The 25,606-nt window shown below is 47.6% G+C and overlaps 1 protein-coding gene and 1 long non-coding RNA gene across 3 annotated transcripts; one reads left to right on the top strand and one right to left on the bottom strand.

Annotated features, from left to right (window-relative positions):
- Positions 1 to 1,747: 1,747 nt before the first annotated feature.
- Positions 1,748 to 5,478, top strand: LOC137153264 (uncharacterized). 2 transcript variants are annotated; one of them, XR_010919747.1, is made up of 4 exons: positions 1,748 to 1,937; positions 3,267 to 3,324; positions 3,760 to 3,927; positions 4,101 to 5,478. It is a non-coding gene; the product is annotated as an uncharacterized lncRNA (long non-coding RNA). The 2 variants fall into 2 exon arrangements; XR_010919746.1 differs by lacking the exon at positions 4,101 to 5,478 and having other exon boundaries at positions 3,760 to 4,069.
- Positions 5,479 to 6,358: 880 nt separating this feature from the next.
- ARL13A (ADP ribosylation factor like GTPase 13A) lies at positions 6,359 to 22,173 on the bottom strand. The gene is made up of 9 exons (XM_067548404.1): positions 22,079 to 22,173; positions 18,892 to 18,962; positions 17,017 to 17,266; positions 15,376 to 15,481; positions 12,749 to 12,954; positions 11,569 to 11,662; positions 11,245 to 11,455; positions 8,605 to 8,703; positions 6,359 to 6,878 (listed from the first exon to the last, which is right to left on the bottom strand). Exons 1-9 carry the CDS (start codon positions 22,135 to 22,137, stop codon positions 6,802 to 6,804), a joined length of 1,173 nt encoding a protein of 390 aa, XP_067404505.1. The 5' UTR covers positions 22,138 to 22,173; the 3' UTR covers positions 6,359 to 6,801.
- Positions 22,174 to 25,606: the final 3,433 nt, after the last annotated feature.

Raw genomic sequence — 25,606 nt, 5'->3', positions numbered from 1 at the left:
TAATGCCTGTATCTATTTCTAGGATTAAAATCCACTAATGACCTGAGGAAATAGAGCATAAACTATAACTGAGTGGGTCTTCATGAGTTTATTCTCCTAGGTTTCCTCATCTTATTCCATGTATTATTACTTTTGCTTATTTATTATGGCAGCAGCTAGAGGTTAGGGCCCCTTTGCCCTAGGCACTGTGAAAACATGCCTCGACAGTAACAAACTCCCCTGAATGTAAGCAAAACTCCTACAGGTAAAAGACAGCCCTGTCTTCCTCCCCCCCTCCGATATTTACAGACATATTAGATCAAAAAAGTGGCAGGACACTTCTCTATAGTAATGCTAGAAGGCTGATGCAATGTATAAGAACTTGAAGTGGAAACTGGTTGAACAAACTGTGTTTGCATTCTTGTTTACAGACACTTATGTTAACATGCCCCAAGCTCAGGATACAGAAAACACAACAAGGACTTCGGAGGTAAACCTGTTTCAAAATCGTTTTAGATGAGAGGTACTCCTTGTCTACAGCTTTTGGCAATGAGCCTAGAGCAGGCAGCCAAGCAGGAGTTTCAGGAGAGGCTAAAAAGCACAGCAGGAGGGGGTAGGAAGGAAGCACAATGGGAACAGCTGGAAAAAATGAAGGGGAAGCATGGAGAAGCTAGTAGATATTCTGAGAAAGAGGGACACAGCAGAGGGAACAGGGATTGGGTGGAGCTGAGGTTCCCACACCAAAGATAGACCCACGGTTTAGTCAAAATATGGACCTTTAAATGTTATAGAAGGAGCTAAAATTCCATCTAGTGACTTCCATTTTGTCATTCCTGACATCACCAGGACCCTGGGGTGGAATTACAGCCCCTCCATTCCCAGCCGCCTGTTATTCTTTCTGTATTTGCAGAGTAGTTGTACACCTTTCTGAGGGTTTAACTATCAGCAGTCCCTTTCCTTCTTTGTCAAATCGAACCTTTCTCAGATAGACAGGCTGCCTTTTTCCTCTCTCCTGCGGAGCACATTTCTTCAGCACCTAATCCCCAGATCTTATGTTGCTGTGACTGTGTTGGCACCGAGCAGCTAGCAGTGCTGGCGGGTGCAGGGACAGTGAGGGGACTCCTGTTACTCTGACACACTAGGTCAGTTGTACAAGAAGGCACTGCTGGGTTACCTGTGCCTTTAAAAACAAACAAACAAACTCCCAAATACCCCCACCTCAGGGCATAGTTTGGGGGACTCCAGGATCCCTAGCTACTGGGGTCTCACTGAGACTGGCCAATGGGGGGTGAAGGAATCTTAAGGTACACTAACATTGGGGTGTGATTGCAATTTGAGCTGACATACCTGAGATAGCTTTGATCTAGCTAGCTTGGGACCCAGAGCAGTAAAGCCACTATCCAAACCACTTGGACCCAAGGAGAAATTACTCCTGGGACCAGCCCATGCAGAATCCCCTGCTGCTCCAGTATCCAAGCCAGCTAATTAAAGCTAGTGTGAGTCTGTCTACACGAGCTGTAATCACACCCCGTGATTACAGTGAGACATATGCATACAGGCTGTATCTGCTGATCCCAAACAAATGGGATAGAAAATTGGGTCATCTTATTTTATGTATCTGCACACTAGCATCATCTTCTAATACATACAGCTGTTCAGAGTAGCCTATCAAAAGGGGTCAGAATAGAAGAAGCGAGAAAGCAGAAGGGAAGGATTTGTAACCAACCAGCTGTTAGCTCAGCAAGTTGTCAGCTTGTAACATCTCTTCCAATTAATCACTTTCACTAAATCTTGGCCAACTTGGGTCACAGATTCCCCTCCCCGCTCTATTGATAAGACAAACCTGGGTTGACTAAAAGGAAAAAGGCCCCTTATACCGATAATGCTCATAGGATACAGGTCCACAGGCATCAGAATGATATCAGAAGCAGATATTGGAGTCTTTCTTTATACTGAAGGTGAGCTGCAAAAGACTTCCTAAAACATTGGGTTTGTGCCCTTTTTTGCTGCTTTCTCTTGGCTGAAGAATCCTTGAAGGGGTTATTTAAAAACAAATAAAGACCTCTCTTCTTTTTTTAAACCTTTAAGAAATATTAGGCATGTCAAGCCTGGTCTTCTCTGATTTTGCTAGAGGTCTGGTTGGAGTCTTCCATGTCTTATGAGCTTCTACCCTCAGCCAACATCCTGTCTCCCAAGTGTTCATCAGTCAATTAGGTGTCAACAAACAAAATCTGAGTCTGGCTAAAAATTCCTTCTCCTCCCTGTTGCTAAGCTTTCACTCTTGTGATTTTTCCTCATTCAGCAGTTGCCAAGGGGAAGACAAGGCCTAAATTTCTAAAGTGAAAAAGGAAAACAAATCGTTTTGGAGAAATCCTTTCAGGGCTTTTACATAAAGCAGCAATAAATGGCATTAGCCCCCGTTTTTCCTCCCTCTGCAGGTCTCCTCTAACCAGGAGAAAGATTTGGACTTATGGATTTGCTCCTGGAGTTCAACAGGGCTGTAGCATTATTAGCCCTTGTGGAGATTACACTCAAGGTCTCATTTACTTAAAAAGAGACAAACGCACAGACTGATGGGTGCAGACACATATTCAGAGGGATCCATACCACTGGCCATTACTTACAGTCAAGTAACAAGGTCCTGTTGTTTTCAGAGACATGGTCCAATGTACCCTAAAAATAGAACAGGAGTCAGTTGTTACTTTTTCCATACTTCAGTGAAAAACATCTTCATCCCCCTGAGTTGCTTTCACCCTTCTCTGATATGCATAACAATTCACAAGCTCTAAGCTAAAGAGGCAAATGCCTGGGGAACTGGAGCCAATACAACAGCTGTAGCTCATATGAGTAGTGACCTTAATTTAAGGACTGGGTCCTAAGTGAGGAGGCATGATATTTACATGGTCCCAGGAAATTATTTTGATTGCATTTGTTAATGCAGATGGCAGGTTCCTGTCTTCAAGATCCTTATGTGCTCATCAAGTAATCCAGGCACTGGGCTAGAAGCTCAGCATTTTTGTTGTCCAGCAGCTTGGGTTAGAGCAGTGGAGACCACTTAGAAAACTGCAGAAGCCTAATTCACATGCCAAAGAGGCCATAATTACATCTAGTGCTTCCAGCCTCACTCCTGTCTTTCCTGACAACCCCAGAATCCATGGATAGAATTACAGCTCCCCCACAAACCTGCAGCTAAGAGCTTTCTGTTATTCATTCAGTAATTGTATATCTTTAAGGAGCATGAATGACACAGACTCAGACACTGACTCTTTACTCTTCTCATGGTGCAGTTTACTTTGCTCTATGAAGACGCTGGAAATAAAGGCTCCTCATTACAAGAGAAAACAGGTATCTAGGTACTTATTAACCCCCACCCCATCACTGCATGATCTGCATGCCTCCCAATCATTAATGGATTTTAGCCTCACAGCACTCCTGTGAGATAGGGACATATTATCCCTGTTTGTCAGGCTGGGAATTGAAGCAAAGGGTGGATTAAATGACTTGCCCAAGGTCACACAGGCAGTCTGTAGCCTACCTGAGATCTAGTTCAGTGTTCTACTCCCAAACCCATCCTTCTCACCACAACTAGCCTTTCCCATTCAGTATTTCATGAAATCTATACTTACTAATTATCACACCATTATCTGTACATAGCTTGGCCACAGCCAAAGCTCCGACCTGGAGTTTATTACTGGACTCCCTCCCTGCCAGTATGGCTCAATAGTGCACAGTTTATATGGTGCATATAGATGTCATACCACTGTTTTGTTTCCTCCGCAGGAGATGCTGCTGTTTCAGACTCCATTGTTCCCAGTCAAGGGGCTTCAAGGCCCGAGAAGGTTCCTGGAGTTCTGTCCAAAGCTTCCTCACAAACATGCAGCAACACAAGTGACATTTCATCAACAGACCCAGCGATCCCTTAGAAAATTCATGCCAGATGCAAAACTTGTATGTCAGAGAGAATAAATAATTTATTCAACTGTGTGGGTTTGGGTGTTCATCAGTTACATTAGTGATTAACTGTAGATTGAATCTCATGGAGTTAAACAAAACCTAACAGAAGAGAGAGACAAATACAGAGAAACCTAAACAGAAGGACTAGTGTCTTATTCTTTTTACAGGTGGAAGATGTCACAGCCCAGTTGCCTGCCATCCAGTCCAGCCTGACAGACAGCTGGGAATGCTGTCATGGAGGCCATCAGACATCTCAACGTCCTTCTTCAGAGCAGCAGCAAACTTATTGCCAGCAAACTGCTCCTATTCTTCAGTGACATAAGGCACCAGGATGCGTGAGTGACAGTGGGTGTAATTCTCACTCGTATGGGAGGAACTAACCACTTTCCCCAGCTTGCGCTAGGTGCTAATGCAGCACATTTAGCTGTCTCAGTAAACATTACGCTTTGTGGTTTCTGTATCCAAGGTACACGTGCTGGTATAGCTGTGTTGGTAGAATGAGACCTGGTGTCGTGTACCAGAGATTAACCATGCTGTAGCCATGAGCAGTTAGATAGGTCCTGATGTCATCTATTTATTGGAGGTGCAGGCCCTGCCAGATTCTCTCTCAGCTCCCAAATCCCACCAGGCCTCAGGCACACAATTAAGATGATCATGTGACCAAAGGGAATTTCAAGAGCCCTTGTCTTTTAACTGGGGGCAGAGAATGCACCTGTTGTCTCCCAATTAACAGGCCACTTTAAATTTCCCCAGCAGTTCTTGCTGGCCACAAACCAGTGGAAACTATGAGCTTGTGAACATGATGTACAAACACCAACATTCAGCCATTGATTAATTGTTCGTGGAGTGTTGAGTGCACACTTCAGTTTGCCCGTTTCCAGAGAGTCTGGGCTCCTACCAATGTTCTGGCCTGCTCTATACTAAGGCTGAGGCCAGGTTGGAAGATGTGACAACCCTCCAGCATGTGTGAGTCCTTCCATGAGATCTTCTCCATCCAGCTTTGGTTGGATTGAGCACAGAAAGCTGGCGGACTGGTACAGACTCTGGCACACCAAGCAGCTGGCTAAGCCAGCACTGTGCCGTTTGGGAAGACACTGGTGACTGGTTGGTCTAACGCCTGACATCCTTGTTCATAACATGATAAAACCACCATATGCCTTTGATATGCTGTAGCCTGTCAAAAGCATCCAGCTGGTGCATTTGCAGCTCTGTGGTGGCCCAGCTTTCAGAGCCATGCATATACATACAGCACTGAAACGCTAACAGCTGACACAAAAATATTCCACTCCATGATGCATTCAGTCTATGCAAGCATGTCTTGTACGCAGCCATGCACTCCTGGGCTGTTATCACATCATACATGCCTACCTTATGTGCAATAATATTTCACAGGATGTGTGTGGTTGTGGCTTTACGTACAAAGAGACAACGGATAAAAGATGGGTGACGATATGCACCTCGGAGTCTCCAGTACAGAGCTGCCGCACATGCCAGATAGTGTTATGATCCCTTCTAGCCAAGCCATATTAGCCATGGGGACACTGTGAGCCACTCTTGCTCATGTGGAGTAGTGCCTTACTCCACAACTAGTCCCATTCATTCCTGTGGGATGACTCGGAGTAAAGTGCACCTTTGCCAACAGACTTTTCACTTGTGGATTCCCACAAGGATCAATTCTCTCTCCAGTCCTACTCAACATTGATATGCACCCACTAGGTCAGTGTTTCTCAATTGGTGTCAAGGTTCCGTGGGAACACTGTTAGGGTTCCGCGAGCAGCTGTTCGCCGCCGCCGAGAGCAACTGTTTTCCGCGCCGCCGAAAAAGGGAAGATGTCTCGGCGGAGGGTATCGAGTGTAAGTGTAATTTAATTGAGAAACGCTGACCTTTGCTTATTTCGACATTTTTTTTGGCCCCATATGTAAAAATACTGTTAAGAGTTTGGGGGGTTCCGCAATTATTTATCGAGTTCAAAAGGGTTCCGTGGCCAAATTTAATTGAGAAACACTGCACTAGGTGAATGGTCAGATGATGTGGACTCAAATGCCAGCAATATGCAAATGACACAGCTTTACTTATCCTACACCATCTGGTCCCATGTGGGAGAGGACTCCTGAAACAAAGCCTCACTTGGCATGGTTGAACTCTGAGTGAGGCCATCTGACAGGGGATCCACAACTCCCTTCTTGATCTTGTCACTGGAAGAAAAAAATATCTTCCAGGTAGTAGATTGAATGATTATCCAGCTCAGCCCTAGCCCTGTGAAGCTAGGCTTGTATGGACACCAGCTGTCCCCTTCCTGTCCTTATCCCTGGCCTACTGGATGAGGGGACCTGGTCTGGTCTGGTCCCCTCCTTCCCCAGAGTGGCTTACAGGATAAGATAGTTTAGAGAGAACATTAATAAGAGAGACAAAAAACCGGTCAGGTGTAGAAATGTTGCATTTCCTTTTATTCAGAGATTTGCATCCAGGTTGCTGGCAGAACTCTTTACATGTGTGACACTTCATCTTACACATGTGAATTCCAGGCGCTCCCACAGGCCCTAGGATGAGGATATTGGTCTTTGCATTTCGAAGACTCACTGCCTGAGGCTCCACCTTGGTAGCCCAAGAGCCCTGAGAATCTGGTCCCTAAAGCAGAATTTCCATTAGGTTAGACAGTCTCACTGCCTTAGCTGATACTGACTGCTCATGCTTGTGCATGTGACTTCTGGACTCGGGTGGTTCTGAGCAGGAGCACAGATACATTGCACTGTAGAGGGGAACATAGAACCTCAAGCCAAGAGAAATAACAGCACAGAGTAATCTGCCATCACCTCTTCATGCCTGGTGGAGACCACACTTACATGGAGAGCAATACGTAGCCTTTCTTCAGGGAGTGACAGCAGAAGGCTGCTTCCTCTGCTCTTGCCTCATTTTCAGAGCCAGCATTGCCCTTCGATACAAGTCTGAGGGAAAATAAAGAACCATCATTAAAAACAAAGGAAAGATTTTAAACCCAGCTAAAGATCTGAAATATTCCCCTCCTTTCTGGGCAAGCTGTCCTCTACCCCTGTTCCTTTTCATCCTTACTCTCAAACCCACAAATCAGACTTCACCCTAGGAATAGAGGGCATCTGTGATGGAATATACCCCTGTATTCATACCCTACACATGATTGTAATAATCTATGTACAAGGTATGCCTTATAAGATATCATTTGAAAACTCATAATTCGCTGGTCAGTATTGTCCTGCTACCATACGTGTGGCAACACTGTATGTGAAGTTATAAGATTCCCCTGTATGATGTTAATAACACATATTCCAAACCCCACAGCCCTGCTTTGCAGAAGTTAGCAAACAGTTCTGTCCTAAACAAAGGAATGCATGTTTGCCTTAATTTGCATTTTAGCAGTAAACTGAGTTGTCTACAAGAAGGGAAAACAAAGGAAGCTCAAAAAGGTGAAAAAACCCAGCCGGGAACATCCTTCCACATAAACTCTTTATTTCCTGGTTCTCAGCTTAAAATGTTTTTCAAGAGGGAGACTGAAACTATAAAAAGGAGGGGGGAAAAACCCCAAGGGACCCGACTCTCTCTCCCCCTATCCATCGCATTCTCCGCACCTGAGAAGACAATAGGAAACAGCTGTTGGACTTTGGGTGGGGGTGGGTCCCGACCTGGAAAGTTTGGTCAGTAATCTTGCTGGAAGCATGAGAAATTTTGCTTGAATCTAATATAGTTTGTTAAGTTGAGCACTAGTAACTGTTTTATCTTTATTTTTCTTGTAATCATTTCTGACTTTTATATATCTTTACTTGTACTCAAAATTTCTCTCTGTCATTAATACACTTATTTTATTATTTCATCTGATCCAGTATGTTTAAGTTAAAGTGTCTGGGTAACTTCATTTATCATGATAAACAGTGTATATTATTCCCTTAAAGGAATAATGACTGTAATATTTCTGGGCTGTCTGGGATCGGGCTGGACAGGACAGGACATGCATTTCTGGGGGAAAGTCTGGGACAGAGAGTGCATTGGGGTCACCCTGCAGCATAACCCAGGCAGGTGAGAGCCAGGGTGTGACTGGCAGGCTGCAGTTACACAAACACGCCTGGAAGTGCCCTGCATGCTGGTGGGTGGTTGTGAGCAGTCCATGTTAGAGGCTACAACTGCCAGGCATTGCAAAGCACTCCAGGTTACAGAGCCGGGATGACACATCCCCCCCAGTGGTCTGGAGCATAGCCTGGTATGTCACAGCATCAGAGTTTCCTTGAACCAATTCATGTACTCAGTATCCTCTGGGCACATCTGGCTATGCCTTTTAAACCTCGATCTCCAACACACACCCAGAGACCTTCACTAGTCAGTCTGGAACCTTGCCAGGCCACAAACTGAGCTGTAAAACCAACCTGAACTTCTCAGAACAAACTTCTTGCTGACCAAAAACAACCATTCCTGAGGCCATACAGATTATAAGAGCAAGTTGGGGGAAGATACTGACTGCAGACAAAGAGCTTGACACCTCCCCAGTAACTTGGAGCAATATGGGCCATAACAACATTTCACAAGCCTTCCTCTGCCAAGAAAGAGGGATGGTAGCAGTTGGAACCCTTTCCACTCCTTGCAGGAACGTGGGCTGCAGATGTCCTGCGCCCGCTCCTGCACACGTTTCACCTGGGAAATACTGACCAAAGGTGCCGGAGATGCCTTCATTCCGTGGCTCCAGTGAGGACTCCTGGGACTTGATTTTATTTTTAATTTTCTTCTTTTTCTTCTTTATGCTCTGCCCTGGATTAAATGAAATGAAGTTAGATTTAACATTTGGACAAGGATTTTTTTTGCGGTCATCACGCTACCTGGGAAAACTCTGCCCAACAGCTTTCTGAGAATATCAGTATTTTCCTCCCCATTCTCACATCACCACCTGCCAAGGAGGGCAAAGATGTTCTGTAAAGATCTCCCATCTCTCCCCCCCCCCCATCATTTCTGCTCCATGCCGCTAATCTAAATTCCAAAAACTCACTATTTATATCTGCAGTACCTGACAGTTCTGACCCAGTCTTCACTTATCGAGCAAGTTTATTTATTAAGGCACCAGAGTTTTCAAAATCTATGTTAAAAACATAACTTTGAGAGCCTTTACAGAGCAGGTTTATTTCTATTACCACTTCCTATCTCCAAGGGTTAATAACACAACTGAGAAAAATGTCCTGTTAACACGGTTAGCAGATTTTCATAGCCTGGTTAGATATGCTATTACAGGACCATGTGAGTGCCACTTTTCTGGAAGTCCATAAAAAATGTAATCTGTTCTTCAGAATAGTTACCTGTGCCATCCCACTCCATATGCACTGCATAGTTCATGGGGGGTGGGATGTGACTTCCTACTGTAAATGCATCCTCTTTTGATAAAATATTTTAGAACATGAGCTAAGTTTGAAGACTTATGAAATACCCGTATTGTGGATTTAAAAATGGATTTTTGATCCAATAAATCAGATCAACCCCACAGATGCCTTTTTGGTTAAGAGCATTTAAAAAACACAACCCTGAAACTAATAACCCCTGCTTAACAGGCAGTGGCGAGAGGTAAATAGCAGGTCCCCCAAGGATCTGTATGGGGACCTGTGCTATACAACATATTCATGAATGATCTGGAAAAAGTGGTATATAATGAGGAGGCAAAGTTTGCAGATGATAACTAGCTTCAGCAATTTTGTAAGTCCAAAGCAGACTGCGAAGATTTACCAAGAGGTCTCACAAAACTGGGTGACTGGGCAACAAAATGGCAGATGAAATTCAGTGTTGTTAAATGCAAAGTAATGCATATTGGAAAATGTAATCCCAACTATACACACAAAATGATGGGGTCTAAATTAGCTGGTACTTGTTACTCAGGAAAGACATCTCGGCATCACTGTGGATAGTTCTCTGAAAACACTGCTCACTGTGCAGCAGCAGTCAAAAAAGCTAACAGAATGTTAGGAACCATTCGGAAAGGATAGACAATAAGACAGAAAATATCATAATGCCACTATATAAATCCATGATATGTTCACACCTTGAATACTGCATGCAGTCGGTCACCACATCTCAAAAAAAGATATATTGGAATTGGAAAAAATACAGAGAAGGGCAACAAAAATGATTAGGGGTATGGAACAGCTTCCATATGAGAAGAGATTAAAAAGACCGGGACTGTTCAGTTTGGAAAAGAGACACCTGAAGGGGGATATGATAGAGGTGTATAAAATCATGAACGGTGCAGAGAAAGTGAATAAGGAACTGTTATTTACCCCTTCACATAACACAAGAACTAGGGGTCAGCCAACAAAATTGACAGGCAGCAGGTTTAAAACAAGTAAAACAAAGTCTTTCTTCATACAACACACAGTCAACCTGTGGAACTTGTTTTCAGGGGACGTTGTGAAGGCCAAAAGTATAACTGGGTTCAAAAAAAGGATTAGATAAGTTCATGGAGGATAGGTCCATCAATGGCCATTAGCCAAGATGCTCTGGGTGTACCTACACCCCTGACTGCCAGAAGCTGGGACTGCACGACGGGGGATGGATCACTCAATAAATTGCCCTGTTCCGTTCACGCCCTGTGAAGCATCTGGAACTAGCCATTGTTGGAAGACAGTATGGCTGTTCTTATGCTTAGCATGTGGCATTCAGGGGGGTAGCTACACACTCACTAGAGAAGAACAAGCTCCACATGGACCAGACAGTGGCAGGCTCATTGGCAGGTGGCCTCACCCCAAAGCTCCCAATGCAGGTTCACTTAGAGGTTCAAGTTTCACAGACCCTCTGCAGGTTCCTTAGCTACTGCAGTAAAGCCTGATGGGGAGCTGCTACCACCTGCTTAGTACAGTGGTGGCTGCAGCACAAAGATTTCTCAAGTCCATGGTGAGGAAATGGGGAACAGGAACTTCCTGATACCACTACAGGATTTTGGGGATAGTGCAGCTACTAGGTGCCCCTGCAGGATTGGTAGAGAAGGTCACCAACTCCAGGAGACAGGGTTGGAATCAAGCCACCCATCACCACCCACCATCTGAAAATAACATGCAAGGTGACATTTCCCATGTGATAGCAACACCCTGGATGGAGTGTCGCTGAGGTACATTTGTGGACCTGCACTCATTTGCAGATTTAGTTATAAACTGGACCATTCTGACCTTAGGTGGGTGCTGGGTTCTAGATGAACTTTTCACACAACCGTAGTGTTTACCTGTGCAAGATGTGCTGTTCCAATTCCCCAGGCAGCACCTGTCTGCCTGTGGGGCTGGAACCTGTCTCCAGTCTGATCCCTGCTAATATGGTTACCTGCAGGGGGAGTTGTCGTCTCCGTGGGGAGCAGTTTCTCCTGGCCAATTCTGTTGCTGTGGAGAAGCCCAACTGCAGTATTTGCTCTGTTCTCTCCTCCCCATGCTTTCCCTTTCTCTTCATCAGCCATGCACCCAGACTGTACCGCCCCTTTCTTCTTCACCTTCACTTTCTTTTTCCTTCTCTTGGGTACCTTTGGGCCTTTCTCCTTCTGTGCAGGGAAGAGATGGGGAAAGACCATTGCCAGAGGTCTGTCCCCGTTTGGCAGGGACAGTCACAGGAACAGCTATATTAAGGGGTGAGGAATCAGTGGGGGCTGGTTACCTGTGGAAGGATGTTCTGGATGGGTTGTAGTGGTTTGTACTCCCCTATCTTAGCACTTCCTTCTTGAGAACTCTCTCTTCTGGCCAGCAACTCCCTAGGGACAGAGAAGCACATACAAGAAATTAACAAAACACACAATTCAACACACACACACACACACCGGATTTTTCCTCCCACAGGCGCCCTTAGCTGCCATCCCTAGAGCTTATCACAGCTCTGCCACCCCCTGCTGCCCAGCTGTGGCAAGGAAGGGGACACCACCAGCCAGCAGGAATTCAGAGCCCAGAGTATGGATGCCTCTGAACTCCAGGCCTGAAGCGAAATCTTGTCCCCAGGGCTCTTGCCCCGCAGGAGTAGTGGCGCTGAGGAGCTGAGAGGCTCGTTCTACAGCATCCTCTCCTGCCAGCCATGGAGCCAGTCCCAGGCCACTGCTGAGCATCTGACAAAGAGCCCCCGATACACCAGGGGGCACTTCTGTCAGCTCCCAACAAGTACCCATCACTTCCCCCGCATACAGACCTGCAGCAGCCACACCTCGTGCACTCAGCTCTTACTCCCCCAGGTTTTATCAAAGGCCCCATATACTTAGTTGCAGGGGGCCCTGTCCAAAAATTCTCTCCCCCCAGCTGGAGACAGGGAAACCCCTCCTCCCACCCCATTGTCACCATGCCAGCTAAAATGGCCACCTCTCCGATGCTCCCCGTTGGTTTGCATACACGGGCTCAGTCTCGAGGAACCAGGGGAGATGCTGGCTCAGCCCCTGCTGGGCGAGGGGGATGCACGAGGAAGTTTGCAGTTCACTCTGAAATTGTGAGGAACGGCGTGGGTTACTGTGTATCTTGAAGACCCTCTTGGATGGGGGCAGTGCTATAATTACAGAGCTCAGCGCAGCACTTTTCATTGCCGTGCAGCAGCGTCCTGGAGACTGGATTCTGCTCCCATTTTCACTAGTGTAACTCCTTTGGCTTCACTGGAGTTATTCCTGACTTACACCAGCATACGGAGAGGAGAAGAGTGAGAAATTGCTGGCTGTGGGGATGTGGGCAGCCTTTGGCTTTGAAGGAAACTAAATCCCCCTCCTCTAGGCTTGCTGTCTGCACCCTAATCCACAGTGGAAATACACTGATGTCAGACCAAGGGCAGGGCATGGCCAAGAATATTAACTCTCCATAGAGCAAACCTCTCCCCCCGTGTCTGGCTGCGGGCCTGCGCCGCTCTCTGGGGAGCCTCTTGCTCCCTGGGAGCCGGCTGGCTGGGGCTGTCTTCTTGCACCCGGGCACTCAGGACACCGTAGTTGACGGCAATAGTGTGCAGGAGCCAGCGGAGCCCCTGCAGGATGGTCCGGGACTGGCTTTTATGGAGACTTTTGGTTGCTGAAGATGGCTCCTGCGGGCAGAGAAAGGAGGAAGCCTGAGTCAGCGTCTGCACCAGCAGCATGACAGCACAGCAGCGAGGAGGAAAGCTAGCAGAACAACTGCCAAGAGCAGCTCACCACAGCGAGAAGGCCAGTCCGACTTCTACCCGTGCCAGCAGGGGGAAGGCCCCGTATGGCTCACTGGCACAGCTGCTGCTGTAGCCCACAAGGGTCCCAGATCCAGGGTAGCAAGAACGTGCAGGATACACATCCCTGATTGCCCTATTATGCAAAGGATTAAGTCGGCTCTTGTGTCTGGCCCTCAGGTTGTAGGCCTGGGGCCGTACCGTCAACTTCTCTATTTGAGAGTCACTGGATGGGCATGTTGGGGGAAATCTGCTGAGTCCTTTGGCATGAGATGGCCTGAATGGGAGAGGGTTAGCAGGAAATAGCTGCCTGCTTGCAAAGCATATGGAGAAGCCACTCACAGGCAGCATGGGGAATCCTGGTCCGAAAAACCCCACAGGCCTCCACCAACTAAGCCAAAGGACAGTCTCAGTTCTAGCAAGGTTTCCTCTGAGGGCCTCCAGCCACTAGCAGATAACATGGTCACACACTTGAACAGGTCCAGTAGAGGACACTGGTGACAGACACTTACCTGTTCATGTCATTCCCCTTCCACCCAGTGGCATCCTAATCTCATCCCCACCCCCGAGCTGTCTGCTAGCCACAAACCAGCCTGAGTGCTGTGGATTTGCTTAGAGATTAAGGGGTTTGGACCTTATTTTTATTAGGCTGTCATGGCCCTCACCGCCCTTTGGGAGAATTGGGGCCTAATTGGTTCATAAGGACCCCATGGGCTACACCTGGGAGCAGCCACGTGCTGCCCCTTTAGCTAACAAGCAATGGAGCAGCTGAGCTAGAGTGGCATAGAGGAAAAGTTGCATAGAAGGAAAGGAGGGAAAAAGGAGCTCTCCCTAGAAAGCTCTAGCTGCTGCAGGCTGGGAGGTGCTCCCAGGAGGTAGTGCAGCCCTGTGTGGGGTCAAGCCCTGGCTTTACAGTGAGTCCTCAGAGAAGCATCAGGACCCCTAGAGAAGGGAGACAGTGGCAGAGCTCCTGTCATCAGACTCTGGGAAGGGAGCTGGTCTAGGCCTTCTGACCAGAGAGTCTATAGGTAAAAACTGGATCCTGGGAAGGGAGTAAGAAGGCAAGAGAAGAAATCCCCAGGGAACAGAGTAGACTCTCTTGGGGGAAGTCCTGAGTTAGGGCCTACAATGGATAGAAGAGACCCTTAGGGAGCAAATTAGGCTCCTGTGAGAGGAGTCCTGGGATAGGGCTTGTAAGTGGGAGACTCTAGAGGTAACCTGCAGAGTCCCTTGCAGAGGGAGGCCGCATGGATAATCTGCTGGAGAAGAAGTGGGTGTTTGTTTGGTCTGAGAGGGGCTGAAGAATTATTCCTTTGGATTTATTAGGACTTTTTGTTACCCAGGTAGGGGTTTGGACTTTGTGACTTGGCTGGAGGGCTGAGCCACGCAAGACTTGGTGAGAGGCCAACGTCCAGCAGTAGGCACGGGGATGAGGACCCCTTGCAGCATTGCACCTTGACCTAAGGGGATGTATACCCCCTTCCATAGGCCAATGCTTCTCAGCAGCTCCCTGTTAAGTACCAGTGATGGGATACTAGATAAAGAGCAAATAACCTCCTTTAATGTCCTCACCATTGTTGAGGTGGTAGCATAAAATGAGGAGAAATGTATATAACTCCCCAGGGAACCTTTGCTTCTGTATCTACCACTTTCATAGCCCAGCACTTCATTCTGTGCCTGACTGCTGGCACTGATGCGGAGATGCTTATGGGGCTATGCATCTTCCTCCTCTTGCACCCCCACATGCCCTGGGAGCTGTACAAGGGCCCATCACTCCCCCTACTCAGCATGAGGCTCTGGATGAAGGGCCTCTCCAAAAATACTATGGCCAAGTTTTTCAAAAGTGGCCACTGATTTTGTGTGGCAGCTTAAGCCATTTAGCATGGGGGTGGAAGTTCGTCAGAGCTGTGGGTGCTCAGGCCCAAGGTGTCTCCAAGTTGGGTTCCCAGAAAATGAACCACCCCAAAAATCACTGGGCACTTTTGAAAGTGCTGATCTGCATGTTTCAGCTGCCCAAATTTTCTCCCTTCTCCGTAAGTCCCTTTGACTCTTGTGGCAAAAGACACACAGCATAACACGTTCCCTGGAGCTGTGATTCTTGTATAAGCATGAAGATGAATTAGGCTCTTGGAAATGGAGCATTTGGCCACCAGCATCTGAGAATGCATGAGACAGGTCAACAAAGAATGATCGGATTATCTTCCTGATGCAGTGATTTTCTCCACACCCTTTGGGTCTCATAGGCCAGGGCTGCTGGAGGCACTGATATGAGCTACATCGAGCTGGGCAAGCCCTTCTCCCACTTACGATGCGGCACAGCGACTTGTTTTCATTCACAAGCTTCTCCAGGGACAGGCATTCGATCAGCTCACATGGGAGGAGGGCATCCACCTTGTCCTGTTTATTGGCCAACCTGGGATCATGGATGCAGCGATGTGAAGGGAGGAAGGAGAGAGAAGGATGAGACCTCACTGGCCAGCATAGTTCCTGCAGTAGCTAAATCTTTTTGTTCTTCTTCAGCCTTACTCCTGAGGGGAAGTGGACTCAGGCGAGTGCTGAGGAGGAACTCGTCTGCATGATTTGGTAACCCTGCAGTTTGAGGTTTATTCAAAGGCAACATGGGCAAAATTCCAGAGACAGCCAGCGAGTTTCAGGTATGAACTTGTGGGAACTTCCCAGGGCCTGGTTCAGCCTGGGCTTTGTGACCATCTGTCCTAAGCTCTGGGACAGGATCAAAGAAACCCACCGAGTTCAGTCTCAGAAACTCAGAGGCAGCAAGAAGCTTCACTTTGGGGTTGGCAGAATCTGGCAGCAGCCCCCAAAAGTTTCCCTAAAGGCCTGGCAGGTTTGGGGTTTAGTTACACAAGCTTCTCATCTCTAGAATGGAGGGGCCCATGTGAAAGTTCGGGGCCGCTGAGGCAGAGGGATGCGATCCACAGGGACAGGAGAACTCCCAGCTGGCTCCTCATTCTGAATGAAGAACCGTGGCTGGGGTTTGCGAACATTCGCTTCACCCCAGGTTCAGTCCTGCTCCTGAGCCCTTGTCCCCACCCTTCCCCTATGCCCCACTGCCTGTTCTGCCCCAGCTCCCTGCTTCACAGGCAAACTGCCTTGTCCCATCCTTCCCTGCAGGGCAGATCCCAGGCCAATGGAACGCCAGGGACTGGTGGAGACACTATGAGACAGGACTGAGGGACTGGTTCCAAAATGACGAGAACAGAATTGCGTAGCTGGGTTTTCCTTTCTGCACCGTGTCCTCCAGGCCAGTTAACACTCAGAGCACAGAGAGACGTATGGGAAGCGTCCCATCACCACAATGCTTGGCGGAGTCCCCTAATTAAGTTGCACCTGTCTCATTCCTTTGCCTGTTCAGCCTTCCTAAGATGACCCAGCATGATCCAGTAACTGCTGAGTCACATTAAAAACCCAGATACACCTTAACGAGACCCAGTGGCAACCAACAAGACTAAACAGATGGACTATCTGTTCTATGTGGGAACCAGTGAACTCCCTGCCCTCTACTCTATTGTCTCTCCACTCAGTTTAGATTGACAGCTCCATGGAGCTGGGACCTTCTCCTTTATGCATCTGTAACGTGCCAAGCATATCTCTGTGCAACATAACTAATGATCATCACGAAGGCACCCTCTACCCCACAGAGGCCACGAGAGAAGTGGGGGCTGCAGAACTCTATTTTTACTCAGTGCTGGTCTCAACTGCACTGTGCTACCAATCACCCCACCATCCCTAACCCAAAGGTACAATCCTCTTTTGGATTAGAGGGTAATTCAGCTTCCTTGTTCATTGCAATCCTGGGTTCCTCTCATCCAGCTGTTTCAGCACTGGGATCCCCAAGACATAGCCCATGAGGTTCCTGCCTGGATGCACAGCAATCCCATTTACTGGAATGGACAATGAGCATTTCAATGCAAGGAAAGACAGGCTTACAGTAACAGGGGCTTCCCTGAAATCCTAGGGTGAGACAGAAGACGGCCCAAGGTCCTCCTGGCCTCTTCCATCCGCAGCACATCGCTCGAGTCCAGAACAAAGATAATCCCGTGAGCATCACTGTAGTGGTTACGCCACGTGGCCCGCAACTGCTGCCCCCCAGGTAGGTCAACAAGGGAGATGTCAAACCGGTCCACCCTGAGCTCTGTCTGGTTAGGCTTCGTGGTGGGGAGCCCCTCGCACGAGAGCACTGCAGAGAGAACAGCAACCACAGGAAGACACACGTAGCCCCTAGACAAACACTGCCCATTATTATCCCTTGTTCCCATGGTTTATAGCATGGATCTCCTGTATTAGTGTTAACTCCCTTCAGCTACATTCCTGTTCTCATTGAAGGGGGATACACTGGCAATTCTGGGAAGTCCCAAGAGTACATTGCCTAGCTATGGACGGCTCAAGGAGCTTTATCCCAGGACCTTAGCTAGCAGGGGTTAAAGAAGGGTGGTCCAGTTGACTAGGGCACTAGCCTGGGAGTCAGGAGAACTAGGTTCAATTCTTTACTCTCCCACCGATGCCTGGTGTGACCCAGGCAAGTCATTTTGTGCCTGCATTCCCCACCAGTAAGATGGGCATACTGGCACTGCCCTACCTCCCAGGAGTATTGTAGGGGGAACTGCATTACAGAGCGGAAGGCACTTGGTGATGGGGGCCAGTTAAGTAGCTTAGGTGTGTTAATCCTAGAAGTGGGTTCCCTGTCGGTGTTGGCTGTTTCAGATTGATTTTCTGTCTTAAAGTAGGTGATTCAAGCAGGGATTACGTGGGTCTTGGTCAGCATCATGACTGCAGGCCACTGCAGCACAAACACCGTGCTCTGGGCCACCCCTTGCTCAGAAATCTAGCCTAAATCCTGGCAGATTTGGCCTTAGGACATGGCCAGGGGGAGAATAGCCCCACCTTGTTTCCTACAGTACAACAACAGGTCAGGTTAATCTTAGCAGCACATTTCTTAAAGCAATCACGGCTCTGTGGATTGTTTTGGAATGGCCAAATTGCTCGGCAGGAATGGGATTGGGGTCCTTGGATATCCCAGCCATGTTTCCCCCTGGGTGTAACCTGAGTGCATAACCCAGCACTGCATCTCTGTGTGTGTGGCTGTTTAAATCCCCGTTGTGTGGCAGGGGCTATTCCACACACTCCAAGTCTAGCTGTGCCATACTCTTCGCCTGTACCCCGTGTAGCAGCCTGCCTGCTGCAGTGAATTCAGATCTCTGCTGCTCAGCGGTGGCTTGGCACAGACGGTGAGTGATGCAGACTGGCCAAGTCTGCATTCCCTAGTTTGGACTCAGGTGAACAGCATCAGCTACACAAAGTTACCGAATAGAAGTGAGAAAGTCAGACCCAGCTACCATGGCATAAAGACACTGTTAGGATCCAATTTTGACTTCACAGGGTTATTGCGATGCTGCCTCCTGCAGAGGAATAATTGGAAGCACAGGAAGCTTTATCCTCTCAGTGAGGGGGAGATTTGAATTTATTTGCAAAGAACAAAAACCTCTTTGCCTCTGGTGTCATGTCAGCTCCACTGAGACTCAGGGCATGCCTACGCTGCAATCAGAGGTATGTCCGCAGCACAGGTAGACACAGCGGGAAAGTGGGGACAGGCGGCAGCACAGGCTGTTCAACCCTGCCCAAGACCCTGGCTATGTCTGCAAGTTGCTAGTCCATGCTGCTGCCGGTGGCTTTATTGCTGCTGTTATTGGAGCTAGCTAGACCAAAGCTAGCTCGGGAACGTCTACACATGCTGCAGTCTCACCTCTGACAGCAGCACAGACATCCTCAGCCTCCAGCAGTAACTGGAGACAGCTGGCTCCTCACCTCTCTGTATCTCCATTATGAGGGAGGTTTTCCCTGTATTGTCCAGGCCCACGACAAGGAGGGTCACTTTCCTGGTGAGGAAGGAAAACAAAGTTAGCCTGCACTGAGGAGATATTTTCCACTCCAAGCAACCCTCCGACTTGAAATGGTCACCAGCCACCATCTTGTGAGAAATTATCCTAAAAGCTCATCGGGTCTAGTTCTCCCGCAATAATTCCCTGAATTCATGCGGTTACAGCAGGGAGGAAGTAGGCCCTTTGTGGACATAGTGTGAATAACCGATGATGAGGGCAGAGTAAGACAATAACACAGAAAAGACACCCAGATCACCTAGTCTGTTCCCTAGGGGCCAGCACAGGATTGTCCTCTGCATCAGGGTTCTCTTAGCTTGGGTTCCTTCCCTGGAAGGAGGCCTCTTGCCACAACCTGGAGAGAACCCTTCCCAAGAACCAAGGGTCTGCAGAGATCTGCCTCCTGCAGCTCTCCTCTGCGGACTCCGTACAGCTCCTGACAGTCTGGGCTTCCTGACCCTGCCTGGGAGTTCCCTGCCTCTTGCAGCATGCCTGCCAGGCCTGCCCCCACTCCATTGCTAGTTCCTGCCTCTAGGAACCACCTCCACTGAACCCTGGTAATCCTTTATCAGGCTCATTAGCTCAACAGATGCCAACCAGCCACTTAGGGATTTAATTACTGCCAGCAGATTTGGGTTGGCTCATTCTGCCTTACAGGAGCCTGTCACAGATAGCTGGTCCCTGACTCCCTCAAAAATGCCTGTCCCTGTGACAGAGCCTCTCTTTCCCTGGATCCTCCCCTTACATTGCTGTTTACATCAATGCAGAATCCCCATCCATCCTGAAAGAGTCGAAACTAGGGTATTTAAGGAATGGGGGTAAGGAGCACCAGGACTGTGCCCTGATAAAGTTCTGCCCCCAGGCATCCATGCACACATGGCACCCTGAACACAGGAATGCCTGTCAGATCCACTTCTCCTTTCGTGCAGTGGGTGCAAGATGCAGCAATGCCACTTCCCCCCACGATGCCGAGACCTGTGCCAACAGCCACCTAAACCGGGGAGCTTCCCCCTCCTCTTTTACTCTTTTTTACTATTGTCCCAACAGACAAGAAAATTCCAAAGTCCTGAGAGCAATGATGAGCTGGAGGGGGCTCGAAGGGACTCCTCCTTTTAGTTCTGCCACTAATTCTGAAGGAGGTTTTGGCTGATTCCCCTGCCTCTGCTGGAGTTCATTCTCTCACTGGACACTGCTAACCCCTCCCCACCCAGCCCTGACAGAGATTACTTACTCTTGGGGCTCCAACACCCTGTTGAGGAGCTCAGTGTTTTCCTTACTGATCGCCTAGATAGTGCCAAATGACAGATATTTTCCAAAACATTCCAGGAGAATCCTAGTCCTCCACATTCAATTATTGTATTAGTCCTGGTTCTCCTGACCCTGCACCTTGTGTTGCCATTAACACCTCTGCAAGGCTGCCTACAAACCATTCCTGCTGGTGTGTGGGAGTGAAGCATTTTGATTTGGAAGCATTTTGCATCCACTTTGCACAGGTGTCAATAACTAGACATGGTGCCAGGCAGAGGAGAATCTGGCTCAAAGAATTGTTGCCCCTGTGGTGAGCAGTAGCATGGCTGGGGCTTGCACATAGGCTTTCCCCAGGAGGAGAAAGCCATGGATGTATTTTATATGTAACTTGCTTTATTTACACTTGCTTCACAGCTCCACTAAAGAACCTGCAACAACAACACTAATAAGGACATTTCTTCAGAGATTGACCATTTACTCACCCACTAAGAAAAAGAACATGTAAGACAGTGTGTAACAATGCCACCTGGTGACCCCTGCTGTAGCAGTCTAAACGTCTCTAGCAAAGTGCAGCTTCAAAAAAGTGTGTTGGTCCAGTGCAGCTATCTCCTTCTATGACTAAGAGGGCGTAATTTTGTTTAAATGTGAAAACGAATGAATTGTTTCCCCAATGCACACACATCCCAGTAACACATGATTCATCACAGACTAAAGGGACATTTCTGTGGGAGCCCGGTGTTGAAATAGTGGTGGCGCATCATTGCACTATCACTTGCATTTTTTAAAGCAAGAATCCCAGAATTCCTAATACCTATCACAAAATGCAGCTCTCACTAAAAGTAATGGGCTGAAATTGAGAAAAGGCTGACTAGCAGAGAACATTTCCTGGCACCAAGGTCTATTCCTTTAGGGGTGCTAGTCCCCAGTGTAAGTGGTGAAAACCTTATTGCTTGGTCATTTTAGCCTAAACTAGACAGAACACTGGACAATAGAACTAGTCTGAAAAACTTCAACAGAACCATTTCCCATCAGAAGATTCAATTCCATCTAAATCAAAACGCTTCACGAAATCATATGCGTTCACTGAAACTTCATTTCAGGGAACATTTTTTGTTTTTTTCTAACCAAGATAAAACATCCCTTTCCTTCTTTTTCTGAACTAAACATTTTCATTTTACATTTTTTAATAACTTTGTTTAGAAAATTTATTATTTTGTACTAAAGATTATAAAATAAAAAGTCAAAATGGAAACATTTTGATTTGGTGGACAGGAAACATTTAAATCAACTTGAAATGAAAATTTTTCAGAGTTTTCTTCTGTGGAGAATTCTGAAATGTTCCAATTTGAAACAAAGCCAGATTTTGAAATCCTTTGCGAAATGGAATTTCTGTCCTGTGCATGCCTACATACCATAGGGAAAAGCCTGCTCGGGGCAAGAGCAAGAAAGAATCTTTAAATCTTTTCCCATCTGGTTTTCCATTTAATATTTTTCTTTATTGATTTTAAAGTATTTTAACAGGAACCCTATTCTGATAGGTAAAGTAAAGAGCTTGGAGACACCACAATGTCACACAATGCAGCACTCTCCCTCTGTGACTACACAGACAGTCCTATGGGCTGGAGAAATGGTGCTCTCTACAGGCACCAGGCAGCTAAAAGGGTTTATTAAACAATCACACTAAGGGCCAGAATTAGGGCAAAATTCTTCAGGGTGCAGGACACTGTACAGATCCCCATCCCAGACAAAGCAAAGGGTCAGACATCCCACCAGCCCCTTCCCGAGAAGTCACAGATTGATTTCTAATGTAAAGCTGCAGGCAGTTAGCATGCGAAGTGTCATAATGCAACTGTGCCCCAGGGATTTACCTGATTGGTTCCTGTATTGCCTTCAGCCACGACCAGCAGTGGGAGAGGAGCTGGAACATACTCTGCAGGCCCTGTGAAGAGAGGGGAGAGCCTCTCGCCTCTGTACCTAGGAATACCAGAGAAAGTGAACGGCTGGCTCTCCTTACTGCCATGCCAGCCAGCGCTGTGACCAGGAGTTGTCAACACGGATATAAGGACATAGCCACCAGAGACTCCAGTACTACTGCACTTCATCCTCCCAGCTATAACACTGCTCATTTCTCCATAACAACCACCCATAGGGCTGTAGATAACTCTGTATTGGAGTTTCTCAGGATCCCCAGGACCACCCCTCTCTCACACACACAAAGGCCTGGGCTCCCCCATCTCTTCAGGGAAGGGTCATGCTGGCCTGAAATTCCCCTTCTCTTGTTTGTGGGGGTAGCCGAGTCATGTTAGGATCATTCTCCCCTAAAATCTGATTCCTTCCAGCCATGTGCAGAAGGCTCAAAATGCCATGAGAAATAGTCTGTTAACTCTTTCAAGCAGGGACCATCTTTGTGGGGTGTTTGTACAGGTCCTGGTCCTTGAGTGGATCCCTGCGGTGCTACTGCAGTACAAATAATAATCCACTGGCTTTGTGGGCCCAAGTAGTTCAGAGCAGCCTCCAAACTTTGGGATGTTTCTCTGAACTGGACCAACAGCAGTTTGTTTATGGCCAGCCACCGCACACTGAGTGTCCGCCTGAGAAGACAGGATAGTAAATATTATAAACCAGCTCTTCAGATAGTGGTAATCTGTGACTGGGTTTAACTGGATTTTTCTGAGATGCTGCTACCCTTGCCCATTCTGCTCCTTCTCACCTGACCCCCGCCCCTCTAAACACAGGGCCAGATTCTCCACTGATGTTAATCACCATAACCCCACTGATATCCATCACTGATTTGCATCAGTTTATGACTTGACCTGACCCTATGCTGCGAGGAGCAGGGAGGTCTGAGGAAAGGGAAGAAGTAAGAGCAAGAGGGAAGGGTAACATCTAAGAAAATTAAACTCATAGAGCCACTCCTGCTCCATTGCAGAATTTTAAATAAAATGTGCTGTGAGCACAGAATAAGCAGACTAGCTGCAATTCTGTTTGTACAGTGCCTAGCAAAATGGGGTCCTGCCCAATGACTGGGGTTTCTTGGTGCTCCCACAATACAAATACAGGCATTTCTTAATAAACTATATGAACTATAATTTCTATGATATTAAACAGTCACTATAATAGTAACTCCACTGTCGCTTTACAGATCATTTCTCTTTCCTGACGAACAGCAGCGGATTCCTCACTTGGAACGTCCAATTGTGCACTGCAAGTGAAGCAAAGCTATTCATCCTGCTCACTTGCTGTGACACAGCGCAACTCCCATCACCACCAAACGGAGTTTTCAGTGATGTGCTGGTGAGACGCCTCAGGCACCAGATTCTGACACCCTTAGACACACTGAGTCCCCCTTGCTTGGTCTGCTCATGGAGAATGGTACGACTTGGTGTAAGGACATTGAAATCTGGTCTTAGGTCCCTATGAGGATGAGGAGAAAGACAAAGGCATCTTCTTTTGTGGTGGAGAACTCATTGCCAACTTTTCCCCCTCCCTGCCCCCAGGTGATGGGTCTAGGGATTTTTGAGGACCGCCAGGTATAACCATTCCCCAAGAACCCCTCAGGCACAACACTTCTGCCTCTAGCACGTTGCTTCCCTAGACAACCACCTGTTCTTGTACAGTAGAACCAGCCCTGGCTTCTGCCTCAGAGCCACAGCTAGACCCCTGAAGTTGAATGCCGCCATCTTTCCCTGAACTTTCTTTCAATGCCCAAAGAATGACTACAAACTCCCGGCACAGCCAACCAGGCCTGAAGAGAAAACACGCCCGCCCGCCCCCCCTCTCCCCCCCCAGCACCACCTTGAGTAATATTCCTGAGCCAAGAATCCCTGTGGAACTGAATCCCAGTTCCAGCCAGGAGACAAGACTGTCTCATGTTAAAGGAGTGCACGTCAGAGCCTCTCACCAGTTAGTCTCTGCTGTCCAGCTTCTGGTCACACTCTCCTCCTTCCTGCAGCATTCGGCTAAATCTAATCTGGATTTAAACTAGTCACTGCCTGTAGCCTTCTTAATCCCAGGATAGGTTCAGACCAGGAGATCTGTGCGTTATGGGAAATGTAGTTCGGAAGGCTCTGCCTCTCCTACTGTGTCTTACAAGGCTGGAGGAAGAGTGAATACTGCATTTCCTACAAGGCTATGTGCAGAGCCATTGGATAAAGTAGTAATCAGGTCCATCTCTGTTTTTAAATGGCTTGGAGAAATGGAGCACTCTGATTGGCCATCACAGTTTTCCAGGTAAAATAGTACTTGCTGTAACAGATCACCCGTCAGATCATTCTGGAGTTGGCCTAATCCAATTACTTCCAATCACTATTCATATCCCGTACCACCTGCAAAGAGCAACAGACATGTATGTGGAATCCTTTCTTGGGGGGGGAGTTGACTTTGCTGCCCTCCACTTATTAAATACAAGTTATAACTGGTTCTTGGCTCTTCATTATGAATTGTTTTTATTTAATACCTTTATAAGGCACCTACTGAGCAACATCTGAACACTCTATGATAAAGTCAGACACGTTATTCAAATCAGATCTACCAGCTTGAACAGACCACCAGCCAGAAGCAAAGGATCCAAACAGGGGAATACCCAGGAACCCACAGGCAAATAAACAGTTCCCCAGTGACATCAAAAAATTAAAGAAGGGTTAGATACTAATCAGTGAAGGGAGCTCAGAATACAGCAAGGGATTCACCTGCTAAAACACATGGCCCAACAGGGTGATCTGAAAGCAGCCAGCCGAGAATGCGTCATCCAGAGAATAGGGTGAGCCTGATCGCATGATTGGAATGCACCAGTCAGTAAGCGCAGCCCTGTGAGAGCCATTGTTCAAACTCACCGCAGTGAAGAAGAAATGGCTGCTTCATGGAATCGGACTGGGGAAGGCTGGCTGGTTCGGGTGACCGATAACTAAATCATATGCAGCCCAAGCTTGAAATGCCCAAAGTTGTTACCATCTGGCTGCTGTTCAGTGGCCTGTATGAAATGACCCTGGCAGATATCAGTGCAGTTCCTACTGAGTGAGTGTAGAGGTCACAAAAGCACCATCACATTTGGCACTAGCTGGCAACCTCGTCTGGTGCCCAAGCAGAGGCCAGCTGTTGAATAGACACGGAGCCTGAACTATGTCTGAGGCCCGCTGGCTGTACTGTGGGGGGGCGGATGCTGCCGTCACTCTTGCTGCATGTGTTCTGTGGATAAATGGACCGTCTCAGGCTTTACTACCGCCAATCTGGCACTTTCCACTGGACCCTTTGGGAAAGGATTAAAGCAATTTACTACCCAGCTAGGAGCAGCAGGGTCAACAAGAGAAGCTGGTGTTCCCTCATTTCAGATGGAAACCAGGGAGCACCACGGGGAATCCAGACCTGAAAACCTGACACAGGACGTGGGAAGAAAATCC

This window comes from Emydura macquarii, unplaced genomic scaffold, assembly GCF_026122565.2.
Source record: "Emydura macquarii macquarii isolate MOO-44397 ecotype Brisbane River unplaced genomic scaffold, CSIRO-AGI_Emac_v2 contig_1253, whole genome shotgun sequence".
Classification (NCBI taxonomy): domain Eukaryota; kingdom Metazoa; phylum Chordata; order Testudines; family Chelidae; genus Emydura; species Emydura macquarii.
The sequence above is the reverse complement of the archived record's forward strand: the minus strand, read 5'-3'. Positions and strand labels throughout refer to the sequence as shown.